A 13,422-nucleotide genomic window follows, 5' to 3' on the forward strand; every position below is an offset into this window, starting at 1 on the left:
ATCACTACTGTGCCTTTGCACCTCAGTTGGTCTCTCTTGGAAACCTGAACCCCTGAAATACCACGGTTTTATTCCCATCCAGCTCTGTTGGCCCCCAGAGGACAAGGCAGTCACTGAGGACCTGTGTAGTTTTGTGTTTTTTCCCAGGATTTGTCAAAGGATGGAAAGGGAAGGGAGAGAGATGGGTGAGCTCAGTTTGGGTGAGTTGCAGGAAGAACTGGCCGGGGCAGGGGGGGGTGCGGGGCTGTTTGCTGCTCTTGGAGGGACTCAAATGCACTCATACTTTGGGTTTTAGTTTCCCCTCTCATTTCTCAGTCTGGTTTCCATACTGACTGTAAGCCTGGAAAAATCTTGGCAAGTTGAATTTTGAAGTGTTACTGGTTCTGACAAACCTCAGTGAAGTTAGCAGCATCATTAGGGAAATGTGTCGGGCTGATTTTCAGGGCTGCTGAGACCTCCAGCTCTATCGGGAGCTCAACAGTTCTTCAAACCAGGTCAGGCCTGAGCTCAGACTCTCCTCACTGGGTCTGTTGGGGTCTCAGCACTCTGGGGAATGTACTTGGCTCTCATATTTAGCAAGGGTTCTCCAAGACGTTCGATTACTTTCTGCTGTTTGATTTCTGCAGTCGGAGCTTGCTTCCGAGAACCCACTGTAAAAGATGAATAATTAAACTGCAGACAGGAAGCACAGTATTTTAACACTCCGTAACTTCAGAGCTGTCTTGGCTTTCTTTTTTATGGTGTCTAAGTCAGCAGTGGCCTGACCTAATGAGAGATCTTGGCATTTGCTAGCGGTTTATAAGTTCGGAGATGCATTCAGAGGTGCTGAATGTGAGGTTCAGGCCAGCTCAGCTCGTTATAATGACCACATCTGGCTACTTACATACAGTAGGGAACAAACTGCCTGTGTGTGGATCCTTGGGATTCAATAAAACCTACTATGCTCTGTTAGCTTCGGATATTTATGTCTGTCTTGAGGGAGTCTGCTTGCAACTGGTGGTACCCACACAGGACGTTTTTGTTTTTTCTCATCATGGTTTATAGTAATAAACATGTAAAAAATATAGTAATAAACGAAATTACCAAGCAAAGTGTTGTAGCAAAGCCCCACCTGGTGTGTTGGATTAGCCAGTTAATAAAAGCTGCCCAGAATTTCCTTCTGAAATGGGTGTTTTGAGTGTTCTGGGAGGCATTGTGAGGCCTTACAAAATTTGAGTAGATTATGTTTAATCTGTGGATTTTGTTGTGCTTACAGAGGTAAAGTGGAGTGGCTGGTATCTGCTTTTCACATGCTTAATTCATAAGTTAATGTGCTTCTGTGCTCTCTTCCTTGCAGGGAACACAAATTCATGTGGGAAATAAGGCCCTTCATAGGAAATGCATAGTTGGTTCCATTGCCACACCTGAAATTAGGTACTGAAGTCCACGTCTGAGCATCTGAAGCAAACAGCTTCATTTCAGAGTGACATTTCAGGCATTTCAGTGTTCTGTCAGTGGTCTCTGCTGCTGAAAATGGAGCCAAATGTAAGCTTTTAAATATGACTTTGCCTGTGATGTATATTTTTAGCATTATAGTTTCTCTAGGTATCCAGTTTTCCCTTCCTCCTTGATGTGTAAGGTGAATAGCAATGCTTTTTTTCCACATCTTGCAATCTCTGCAATCATTACCATAACTGATCTATCTCTATAAAATAATCTGCATGCTTTTCATTTCCCTAACAAGCTGTACCAGAGCGTTCAGAGCTGAGCTGGATCCACATCTAGCAGTTCGCTTCAGAAGGAGGTCAGTAGAGGGTCTTTCCTACTCATTCTATTGAGCACCTAGGATTTTAGGATTTTCTGGGGGGGAAAAAAAACACGCATTTTTTAGTAAATAGTCTTCAGTCAAAGACTTTTTGCCTGCTGTAGCAGTAAGAGATCAATAAACTGCAGTGGGTACAGCTCTGCCCTCCAGTGTTTTTGCAGTACGTTATGCTGTCATTTGGGGTCTGCAAACTTCCAGTTCAACTGCAGAAACAAATGGAAACTTTTAAAAACAGATGAAACAGGCCGCATAGCAAATACTGACAAATAAAAGCAGATGTATCTTTCATTAATAGATGTTAGATTTATATTAATTGGACAGAGAAATGAGCTATTCCACAGACTAAGGCAGTGGAGTTAACAGTTTGCCCTAGTTCTGTTTCTGCCAGCCACCGGGATGTGTGCTGGCACAGGAGGATGTTGAACTGCTACTTTGATCTGGGATAAAATGTACTTGTTAATGCTGTGTTGTGGGTAGGTTGCAGATCTGAAGATGTTACAGAGGAAGGAGCCAAACCTTAATGCATCTCCAAACGTAAAAGGAAGATCTTAATAAAGGCTGCTGAACCTGACCGGCTGCTTTGTAAGAAATCGTTAGGTAAGCTGTGTTTGTTTTTCTGTTGTTACCATTAAATTAAGTCCAGCATAAGGAAAGACTTACCAAGTTATCCAGAACAATGAATAATGCATCTTCAAGATGCTGTCTTCATGAAAAATACATGTGGTGTTAGTCTTGTGTGTATGCAGATGCATTCAACAGACTCACTCTGACAACTGGAGGCATACCTGCATGCTATCTTTTAATTATGGTATAAATAACTTCCCAAACTGTAAACTAATCTCAGGTAATACGTTTCTGTACAAACTCATAAATACACACATATCACACACTTTAGCAGATGGGCACAGCTTTCTCCCACCACTGAGCTCTGGCTTATTCCCACACCTTGCAGAGCTCCTTGTGAAGCTTGCATGAGAATTTTGGATTTCAGGCTGTCATCCTGAAAATATCCCAAATCAGCTGATGGTTCTTTGATTTCTACATGGCCAGCCTTTCCATGGAAATACGTTAAGGCTTAAACTCTGAAGATTATGATAACATGTAAGGCTCTTTTCAATAGTCTGTTGATAGATATTACCAGTATATTTTCCTTCACGTTGTGTGCATAGTTAATACAAGACCTAAGTCCAGCCTGCAGCTGGATGGGAGGAAGGATACACCCAGGTCTGAAGTGCAGCTGTGCTGCAGGCTCTGTTTAAGCAGCTTCCTGGAGGTTCATGACTCTGTGATTGCCTTTGAAGCTGTGTGGATGTGTCCTCCTGAAGGGGGATGGCATCTGGGATACTCTGATGAATAAGATGTTTTGTTGAGGGGGGAAAAATTGCAAAAGGATTAGCAAATACAGTATCAAAAGCGAATCCAGGCTCTTTGCCTCAAGTATACCATAGCTTTTTAACCCTGATTTGGAAGGATTTGCTTCCCCTTTGATATCCAAGAAAAGGATGTTCTGTTATGGTAACCTGCTGCTGGAAAAACAAAATGCTCTGAAGTGCTCTGAAGTATTGACAGTTCTTTGAAAAACGAAGCAGTCCAGTGTTCTTGTTGAATGTTTAAAATATTTATGAAGTTACAGACTAACTGAAACACGGAAAGTCATCTACCAACAGAAAAATTGCTGTGCTGCTGCTTTTTTTGCAATAAGTTTAGAAAGGCTTTTATTCTGAAGCCCTTTTGTCTGAAGACTGCTTTCTTCCTTCACATGACACCCGTGGCAATGTTGAAAGTCTTGGCTGCTCTTTGCAGCTGACTGTGTGCCAGGAAGAGCACTGAGGTCTGAAGGAACCAGCCCAGTCCATTGACAAGTTTTCCTTTGGTCTGAAGGAGCTCTCAAAAGTGATGCAAGCAGCAGCTCTGTGCTTTCACTCTCACAAGCAAAAGGCCAAAAGGATCTCTCCAGATAGCTTTCTGAAGATCTGGATTACGTGGTAAGAGAGGTTGGATGCTGTTGGACAGCTCTGAGTCTTCACTGAGCACCAGTCAGCGTAATGTGGAGTCTGAACTCGCTGAAGTGCCATAAACTGCTCTCCTGCGTCCTGACAGCATGTCAGTGGGGCATGTCTTTGAACTCTTGTGTTGCTACAATTAATGAAAAATCAAGATGTGAAAAGGGATCAACTGAAAGTTCTTCTTTTCCTTTTTTAAAGGCCCTTCAATGGTCTTAACTGGGAAGGGGTACCTACTCATATGGCTTCTGCTCAGCCAGCTGTGTCAGCCCTAGCCCCCAAGCTTGTTTTCTTGTAGTTCTGCAACATATGGGACTCCAATTCAGTAGCTGTTCTTTTCTTCTCCTCTGAGGCTCACAGAAAGCAAACCAGGCAGTGATTTCATTTGAGCACCCACTGAGGACACCTGATTTCCTTTGCTCTAGTTAACTGTGTAGTTTGCTTGTTTCTCATTGAGTCTGAGTAATTCCAGCCATAATCAAAGGAACAAGCTGACAGCGATCCCTGTGCTTCTTGGCCTCGTCTCTTCTTTCTCCTTCCATTTTGCACATGTCTAACAACGCTGAAACATCTCCCCAGACTGCATTTTGCAATGTGTCTGTACACATTGGCCTGCTAAGCACTAGTGTTACTCTAATAAATAATAATAAATTAAAGATACTGTTAGGATTATTTGGGCACATTACTGGAGTAGGACCTACGTGGTATGTGTGTGCAAATGTGGAATTTTGGCACATTTCTGCAATAGTTTTTGTTGTTTGCTCATTGTAAATAGACCGTGCTAAAGCCCTCTACTTCTAAAGTCTGTTCATTTGGTTGCAAAAATTCCAGGTTCCCTTTCTCAGCTGTTTTTCCTTGTGTTTTTGTTGCAGTCTGCCTGCATTATCTGAGGGGTGATGCCTGTGTTGCTGTTTGAGCTTTCCTCTTCCATTGGAAAGGCTTCTTCACTTGCTTCTTCTGAGTACAGGAAAGCCTCGGGCTGTGCAGCAGGTTCCACATCAGCCAGATCTCAGCAACTTTCAGACTGTGAACTACCATGAGATCTTTGTAAAAACAGGGCTCAAACGTCTGTAGGTGCGGGGCAGCAGAAGGCTTGACAATCCCAAAGGTCTTGAAACCTTCATGCAGAATGGGTTTGAGGTTAATTCTCTGTAAGCACATGCCCAAGAAGACATCATCGATGGGGAAGAGTTCCACCTCTCTGCAAGCCCTGGATAGCTTCCTCATGGTACAGCTGGAGAGCAGAAAACCTCCTCCTCCTGCGTAGGCTGGGTAGATGCTGAGCCCGTACATGGTCTCTGGGATATAATATTTACTCTTCTGAACGCGGATGGGCCGGGCGTTGTAGATGATGTCCCCAACAAAGAGGTCCTCAGCAGGGTTGTGTCTCTCGAGGAAGTCAACAATGTTCTCGATGTTAACAAAAACGTCAGCATCGCCTTTAAAAATAAATTTCACGTTGTGGCAGAATTCAGCAGCCCAGTTCAAGAAGTGGATCTCCTTCAGGGTCAGGTTGAAGAAAGTGTCCATGAAGTCCCAAAGTAAAATGTCGCGGTATGTCTGACTTTCCTGGTGCATCAGGGTCTCCCATGTGGCCAGTGCTGTCCTATTCCTTGGTGTTCCCAGGAGGAACACTCGCTGAATCTGCTCCCCGTTCACCAAACCCTCCCTGCCCCAAGTTTTCCGGACGATCTCCCGTCTGTCAAAGTCTTCAACTACCGATTTGATAGCGATGAGCAGAAAGGGACCTCCGGGTGTTCTCCTGCATTTCTTGGGCTGGTTGATGAGGAGGTTGAAGTTCCTGTTGTCCTTGTTTAGGAGATAGCGCTTGAAGTTGAACGCAGAATCGGCTGCTGGGGCTGGGGTTGTAGTTTGGACCCTGGTGTTAGCTGCTTCTGTTCGTCTAACAGTGGGAATTAACTGGGGTCTGAGTGCTGTTGCCTCTGCTGGTGTGGGTCTCCCAGGTGCTCTGGGGTTGGAGAGTATTTGCTGTGTTACTGAAGGCTGCTTCTGGGTCGGCTCCTTGTGCCCTTTTGGGACGAAATGCTCCAGCTGGGTGTAGAGTAAAGAGCAAAGTGCGACCACCAGGAGAAGGGTACAGATCGCATCCCCTTTGAGACGAACTCTCATTGTCCCCGCGGTCTTCCTGGGACTGCTAAAAGCTGTGTCTGAGCTGCCTGGCACCAATGTCCATCTGTAAATAAAGGCGTGGCATGTCACCAAGGAGGATTTAGAAAACTAGCCAGCAAATACGTTTTACTCATGGAAACACCAAGACATGTTAAGGAACTCACCAAGAGATGCGCAGGTCCTAAACCTAACTCAGATCCCAGTGCTCTGTCTGTGACTTGCTTAGGTGTAAGTCACCAAGAAGTCATCCAACATCCTGAAAACCACTCCCAAAATACACCACAAATCTCTCTTTCCTCCCATGTCCCTCCCTCTGGAATGCATTTACCATTTCAGAGGCTTTTTGACCTTGCTCTTCCCAAAGCAGGGAATGATGGACAGTGCCATACTTCCATAAATCATTGGGTTTTAGTTCCTTCTGACTTGGTAACTGGCTGCTGACGGGCAGGTTTTCAGTAGCTGGGCAATCACTGGAGTTTTGCCAAAACGCAAAGTGAACTCTCAAACCAACTATGATTTATGCCTTCAAAATGAATACATTAGGCACACTCTTGAATGCACATAGGGCCCTTTTGCTATCGGTAATCTTTATAAAATATTAAATTGTTATAAGTAACTTCTCTTCCATTAACAAGGTTAGAAAGGGTACAGGCGCATTGCCTCTGCCAACTTGCTCCTAACCACTAAGCAAGAGATGCACAAATAAATCCCAAAACACAGAAGCAAGGCAGAGACTAGCATTAGGAGTGTTTTATTCACATATGAGAGGTGAAGCTGCCTTTTGAAATACAGGATTTGATTCTCCACTTACACTTTTCCCAAAGATGATCTGTCTCATTCCATCAGTTCTTCAGCTGCAAACAAAAAAAAAAAAAGGAGAGTTACAAGAAGACAGAAAGCAGGATGTAAATCTAGTTCAGGGAGAGAGCTGGCTGTAGCCACACCAGCAATCTTTTACACTCCTATGTGATTTACAAATCTGTCTTGCCTGTTCTGTATTGGTAGAAGATATGTTTGAAGATATTACAGTTTGCTGTCATTGTCTTTGAACGAGCTGAGAAGATGTTATCCAAAAACTTCTTGAGCCAAAGCTGTCTGCTTGCACTGCAGTCTGTCTTCGCTTAAAGGACTGAAGCATTGAGGCAGGACAGAAGAGGGTGGAGGAGCCAGGACTTGTGGTTTTCTACACAATTTTTCCTGTACTTAACTGTTTTCAGCATTGTTAAACTTGAGAGCACGCGGGTGGATTCTCAGCCTCCAGTCGAGCCCCGTTGCCATCAGGCTGACTCACGGCTCCCAGGCAGCTACGGACTTGTCAGAATCGTGTATTCTGACCTAAACCAAGATTCTCTTTAGCTCAGTGGCACCCATTTTCAGCAAATCTTTCTTCATTGTCATGGATTGTGTCCCCTGCTAATTGTTTTTTAACCACAATTTCTGTATCAGTCATAAGATAAGCTTTTTGTAGCTCAAAATGAGATTGATGAGCCTGTAATCATGAAGCATTAAACAGTGGCACAGCCTTAGCCCCAGGATGGACACAGCATTTCAAGATTTATGAAAAATTAAAACTAATAAAAAAGTTGATTTCTTGGCCAGCACATTTAAAATTGTTAGATGCACATTTCTTGGATCTTCGTATTTGAAAATATTTTGGTTTTTTTCATCGCTATTTAACCCCCTCTCCAAGTTGCTGTTGAAATGGAGAGCAGTGTGCCATCGCATGGTACCAGCTCTCTCTTTTCCAAGCATAACTTTGCTGTGCCTTCTGCTTCCCTCCTAGGCCAGGCAGATGTTTTAACCAGTCCAGCTTTCAAGTTATAATTATCTTCAGCCTGGTGAAAGAGTCCCTTCGAATGCCTACAGGCTGTTTGCATTTTACATCTGTCTTGTGCATGTTACCCTTGGCAAGTCCTGATTGTGGTCTCTGCAGCAACCTGCTGTGTGTCTCGTGTGCTAAATCGTCCTTTATCTGTCACGACACAGTTCCCAGCAGGCTTTCCTTCAAATTACCTTCAATAATTTTCCAGAAGCTGCAGGAAATAAAAGGCAAGTCCCACTACGCCCAGATCATGCCACTGAATTGGACCCACTAAGGAGACAAAAAGCCATGCTGTCCCTCTTATGTGGGCACACATCAGAAGCAACAAGTTTTGCTGGGTGATATTCAGATACCTGAAAGAGGGACCCTTTCTCAAAAAAACTCCTGGCAACTAAAATTGAGGAATTTTTCCTACTTCTGCTGTAACGGGATAGGCAACCACAGCACTCTATAGCGAGCAGGAGATGCACAGCCCCTGGCAGGATGGATCCTGGCAGTGTTGGGATGTCTGGGTGTCTCTGCTCAAGCTCTTTGTAAAGTCTTGTTTCTTTCCCCATTTTAACAGCAATTTTTCTTCCCTTTTCTATGCAAAAGTTTGATCTTATTTCAGCTGCCAGGCTCCAGATGGTAATTAAGGAGCTGGATAAAAGTCCTGGCTCTTTGCTGTGTTTAATTTTATCAGCTAGGGTTTGGAATAAAACGTGTGTGTCATGAAACTCATGATTTCCATGACTTACAGCTTTATCCTGCCAGCATCTCAGGATCTGGCAATAAGGGCCCTCAAAAAAGCCAAGAAAAGCCCTAAATTGTTACAAGCCTGGGCTGATAGCCCAGATTTTCTTCTGTGTTTTCATTTATTGAAAGAAAAGAATCTGAAATAGCAACTTTCATGCTGAAATGAAGCAGTTCAGCGCTGAATATAGACATCGAGTTTTCAAAAGGAGTTGCCAGCCTTTGATGTGAATCCTTGATTAAATTATATGGGTTTTCCCATCAAGGTTATGTATTTCCTTCTTCTGGAGGAAATGTCCTTAATTCTTATGCAGGTGTCAGCTCTAACCATGGATGTCAGTGTGGGAAAAGCTGTACTGTCCCTCGCTCGAGAGCAATTGATGACTCTGGCATGTCCTTGAGCCAAAAAGATTATTCATCCTCCTTGACACTGGGGAGAAAAAAAAACAAATTTATGGGGCTTTCAGCAAATATTTGACGCCAGATAAAAGAGCACAGCAGAGTGTTTCTCAGCACAGCATCTTGCCACCCATCTACATCCAATGTGGATGCCCCTGTGCTGGGATGTTCTGGGGGTCTCTGTCCAGCTTGTGAAGCATTGCTGAGGTTATAAAGCTGCTGCATCAAACGGTGCCTCAGGGAGGCTGGTGTGACGGTGGGAAGAGGTGGAGGAGCCCTAGGTGACCCAGAGCACTTTGTTCCACAGGTAGTGCAAAGCAGAGGTGAGCAGCCTTGAGTCCAAAGCCATCCCTCCTCGTCTGGTCAAGCCAAGAGCAATCTGCTAGGGCCACCAGCCTCCTGGCTTTCATTTATTTAAGAGAAGGATTCTGAACGATGGCCAAGCAGTGCTGCTATAAAAGCAGTTAAATGATGATTTAAAAAAAAATGAATAAAAAACTGCTAATACTTCATTCTCAGTTGAATGACATGAAGCTTTGGGCTCATCCTGGAAATTTCCTTCTCTTGCAGCAGCTGTCATGTCTCCGTTACTTGGCGTTTCTGCTCACACGTGGGGAAAAGCCTCTGGATCCTGTTCCTGGATTTCGGTCAAGACGTCTTGGTGATTCTGGCACGTTGCTTTGTGCCTGGGAGCGTGGTGACTCAACCTGCTCAGCCTCGGGAAAAGCAGCTGTGGTATCAAAGCAAACTGAAAATGTCAAGGAAGAGGGTCCAAAACAGCAAAACGAGGCTGTGTTGGCCCCAGAGCAGTTTGCTGCCCTGCCAAGTGTTCCCACCCAGGTCCTCTTCTCCTTCCTGAAGCTAGAGTGGCTGCTGGTAGGTTTGGGTTGTGCACCAAAGGGGCCGTGGTTGCTGACGGAGGTGTTTTACCCATTTCTCTGGTAGATGAGCTAAAGAAAGCGTTGGGGATCCACCACCACTGGCTTCTATGAGTTTCTGCAGTCCTCAGGGGAACCTGGAAAATTGGGGGTGTCGGGGGTGCTTTGAGACAGCACTTGAGGTTTTGGCTACTTCTGCTTTGTGTTTGTTGAACCTGTTTCATGTGAACAAGGCTCAAAACCCAACACTGGGGCCCTGCAGGCGGCAAGAGGGCTGTGTGCATGTCCCAATCCCAGCTTGTTTCCAGCAGTTTTTCCATCCCGGCTGTGCCTGCTAGCTGCCAGCAGAAGCTAGAACGGGCCTCCAGCAGAAGAGGAGAGTTGTGATGCTCTCTCTGCATCCCTGTTCCGTCTCCTCCATCAGCTCTGCTCTCAGCAGAAGCGGAATCATTTCTATGCAGCATCTCCCCATGTTAAATCCATGTGCCGCCGCTCACCTCCCTGCACAAGGTGTTACTGCTTCACTCAGCCCTGCTGCTCCTGTCCTGCTGTGTGAGCTCCCAGGGCAGGTCCTGGAGGACCTCACAGCAAAACCGGTGGCAAGTGCTCAGCTGTTTTGCAGCCCTGCCTTCTCTGCCAAAGTGACACCAACAGGCTTTTGTGCTGGGAAACCACATGTCCTCATGACCACGTCACCAACTGCCATGTGCATCAGGTCCTGTGAGCGCTGGGGACCTCCTGGTCCCCCATAAGAAATCTGCTCCTTGCTGCAAACAGGTTTCTGCAATTTCCAGGCTGTCTGACAGCTACTGGGACTTCAGCAGCAGGTTATTAGATTTCCTTTTTTCTTTAAGCCTCGCCCTCCGTGCTGTCCCTCCCCTTGGCGCAGCTGCTGCCCACCTCTGGGACCAGGCTCCCCCTCTGCAGGCTCCGTGCTGGGCAGAGAAACAGAGCTGCCATTCACCAGCGCTGCTCCCAGGTGACGCTGGGTTTCCTCCAGACCTTCCCCTCCTGCTGGCAACTACTCTGGCCTCCGACAGCCCCTCAGGGTGCCAGGAGCATCCCAGGCTCCTTCAGACTCCTGTTGCTCCAGCTTATGCTCCTATTAGAAATCCACACCAGCGGATTAAATTAGATACATTGCTGAACAGGCAAATGCAACGAGCGTGTGTTTTTGCACAACAGTTAGTTGTTTTGTTCCCTTTGAGTTGTGCCAGGCTGCCGTCCTCCTCTTGTAAAGTAATCAGAAGTGAAGTGCTAATGCAAAGGTTTCAAAATCTCAGCTGAGTTATCTCGGTGCAGGGCTTGCCTGCATTTTTCATCCCATGGGTGCCAGGGCTTTTTAGGGTGCCTGCAAGAAAATGTCAGCATCCAGTCCATGAAAACATGCATGAAACAACTCAGGTTTAACAGTTTGAGCTGGTTTCGTAGCCTTCAAAGTGAAAAAAAAATACGGCTCTGTGTTAGTTTGCAGTCTACAGTTCAGTTTCTATGTCTGGGTGTCACGTAACGAGCTTTTGTCTTGCATGGGTTCTTTTTTGATCTTGTTTGTTTTCCACAGGCAAAAGAAAACAACAACAAAATCCTCAATGTTGGTGTTTTATGTGGGTTTGATGCTGGACACATCCCTTGCCTGTGCGTTGCTGGGTATTTGTGAAGAGGCCTCAGCTGGAGCCCTAGACTCACAGAAGGGATGCTGAATGATTCGGTCATGCCTAGAAGACGGGGCAGGCTGAAAGGCAAGAGCTGCCCTTTGGCATGTCGATTAGTGCAAAGCCCCAGAAAAATGAAGTAAGAAAAACAATCGCTAAGCTGCCTAACCAGAAAAAAGAGCCTGTCTCATTCAATTTTAAAGGCTATAAACAAACCAAGACCAGGCTGGAGGATTTAATTAGCTGAATGTCTTAGCGGAGCTTTCCCAGGGCTCAGGAGCGAGAGCCAGAGCCGGGCGAAGGCAGTGCAGGGCCGCCCATTGCTCTGCAGCCCCCGGAGCAGGCACCAGCCCCCCTGGAGCCCGGCACTGGGTCTCCGGGTGTCCGGCCACATGCTGGAGCTGCTCAGAGGTTTTTGGCCAGTGCCACAGCTGCTCCTGCCCCGTGCAGTGTCACCACTGCCATCGCAGCACCTGGAGGCAGAAGCTGCGCTGGTCGCAGAAGCGCAGGTCTCACTCCAAAGGCCTCTTCCAACTTTCTTGGCAGAGCTGCAAATGAACAGATGGGCTCCCTGCTGTTGCAAGACAGGAGCCCTTATTTATCTCCCTGCTTTGCCCCAGTCCTGAAACATGTGGTTTCATCAGCTTCCCAGCTGGCCGGCGCCGTTTTATCGCAGCCCCTCCTGCCAGCCTCGCTTTGCAACACCCGTCACGCGTTGGCCTTGCAGACAGCTGCTCAGTTCCCTTCTCTTAGCTTCCACCTGCGTGGGGGAAGCTTTTTGTCAGGTATTTAAACTGAAACAGCGGAGAAACATCAGAGCTCCTGCTCGGTGCTTGAAGGCTGGCATTGGAAGCTGAGGGTTCCCAGCGAGGGACCTGCAGCATCCCCGTGGGGGACGGCACGATCCCATGGCCTTAAATCACTCAGGTCCACGTGGCATGGTTTGAGAACAGCACCTCTGCTCATTTAAGCAGCGCAGGAGGAGAATAACACCTTGCAGGCTCATGGTGGGGTAAGGAAGAGCCACATCAAAGCAACCGCCCTCCTCTCCCCGCCCTTTGCCTCTGACAGATCCTTTCCCTGATGTGGCACCACGAAACAACGATGACAACACCTTGGCATGGCCCTACTGTTACACCTGGGCACAGCTGTGAGAGGGACTTCACGCTGACCTGCTCCACGAATTTAAAACCGATTCCCAAGGCTTGAGCTTATCACAATCTGCCAAAAGCTGTTACAAGTCCTGATCGGTGACTTCCTGCCTCACTGGGACTGAACTTTGTTTTTCTGTCTCTTTTTACTTAAACATTCCCATGTTTCGCTCTGAGCACACAACAGCATAACCCCAGGGAAAGCTTCGTGTCCCCTTGCTGGAAGGAGATGATTTGCAAACGTAACGTGCTGCTCGGGGCTGGGAGAAAGCCCTGCCTCGCAGCACTGCAGCCATTCTCTAAAGAAGCCCCAAACTTTCTCCTGTAAAAGCAACTGAAAACATGCAAAGAAAGTTCTTAAAGTAAAGCTCAACCCTTGCAGTATGGGGGAGTGCATGTTCGGAGCTGCAGCAGCTCTGCTGCGTGTTAGCGATTTTAATTGGGGTTTCTGCACTTAAAAACATCTCCAGACCCGCGATGCAAAAGGAAAAGCTGGAGGCAGAGGGCAGCGTGGCAAGGAGGAGATAGGAGAATCCCCCCCGCTCGCAGCCCAGCTCCCCCCAGCCCCTAACAGATACTTACATTCCCCGCGATCGCGCCGATCCTGCGTCCCCCCAGTAGTGTCCCAGCAGTGGGCTGCCAAGCAGGCACATCTGGATGCCGTTAGCGGGAGACATTCCTCAGACTTCAAGCGAAACCGAGGAAATCCTCGCCGAGCAAAGCGGGGCTGGGGCTCTGTTTTCACCCGAAAAGCCCCTACGGCTCCCCACGCGTGTGTGGGGCCAGCGGGGGCTCAGCCCACGGGGCTCCCTCCCCACTGGCACCGGCTGAGCGTCGCGGGGCGATGGAGC

General features: G+C 47.0%; 1 protein-coding gene across 1 annotated transcript; it reads right to left on the reverse strand.

Moving 5' to 3' along the window:
• Positions 1-2,586: 2,586 nt before the first annotated feature.
• B3GNT9 (UDP-GlcNAc:betaGal beta-1,3-N-acetylglucosaminyltransferase 9) lies at positions 2,587-13,292 on the reverse strand. Its single transcript, XM_040570762.1, has 3 exons — positions 13,154-13,292; positions 6,749-6,791; positions 2,587-6,001 (listed from the first exon to the last, which is right to left on the reverse strand). The coding sequence occupies exon 3, from the start codon at positions 5,935-5,937 to the stop codon at positions 4,690-4,692; it is 1,248 nt and encodes a 415-aa protein (XP_040426696.1). The 5' UTR covers positions 5,938-6,001; positions 6,749-6,791; positions 13,154-13,292; the 3' UTR covers positions 2,587-4,689.
• Between the last annotated feature and the right edge of the window lie 130 nt (positions 13,293-13,422).

This window comes from Cygnus olor, chromosome 12 (assembly GCF_009769625.2).
Source record: "Cygnus olor isolate bCygOlo1 chromosome 12, bCygOlo1.pri.v2, whole genome shotgun sequence".
NCBI classification, from domain to species: Eukaryota; Metazoa; Chordata; class Aves; order Anseriformes; family Anatidae; genus Cygnus; species Cygnus olor.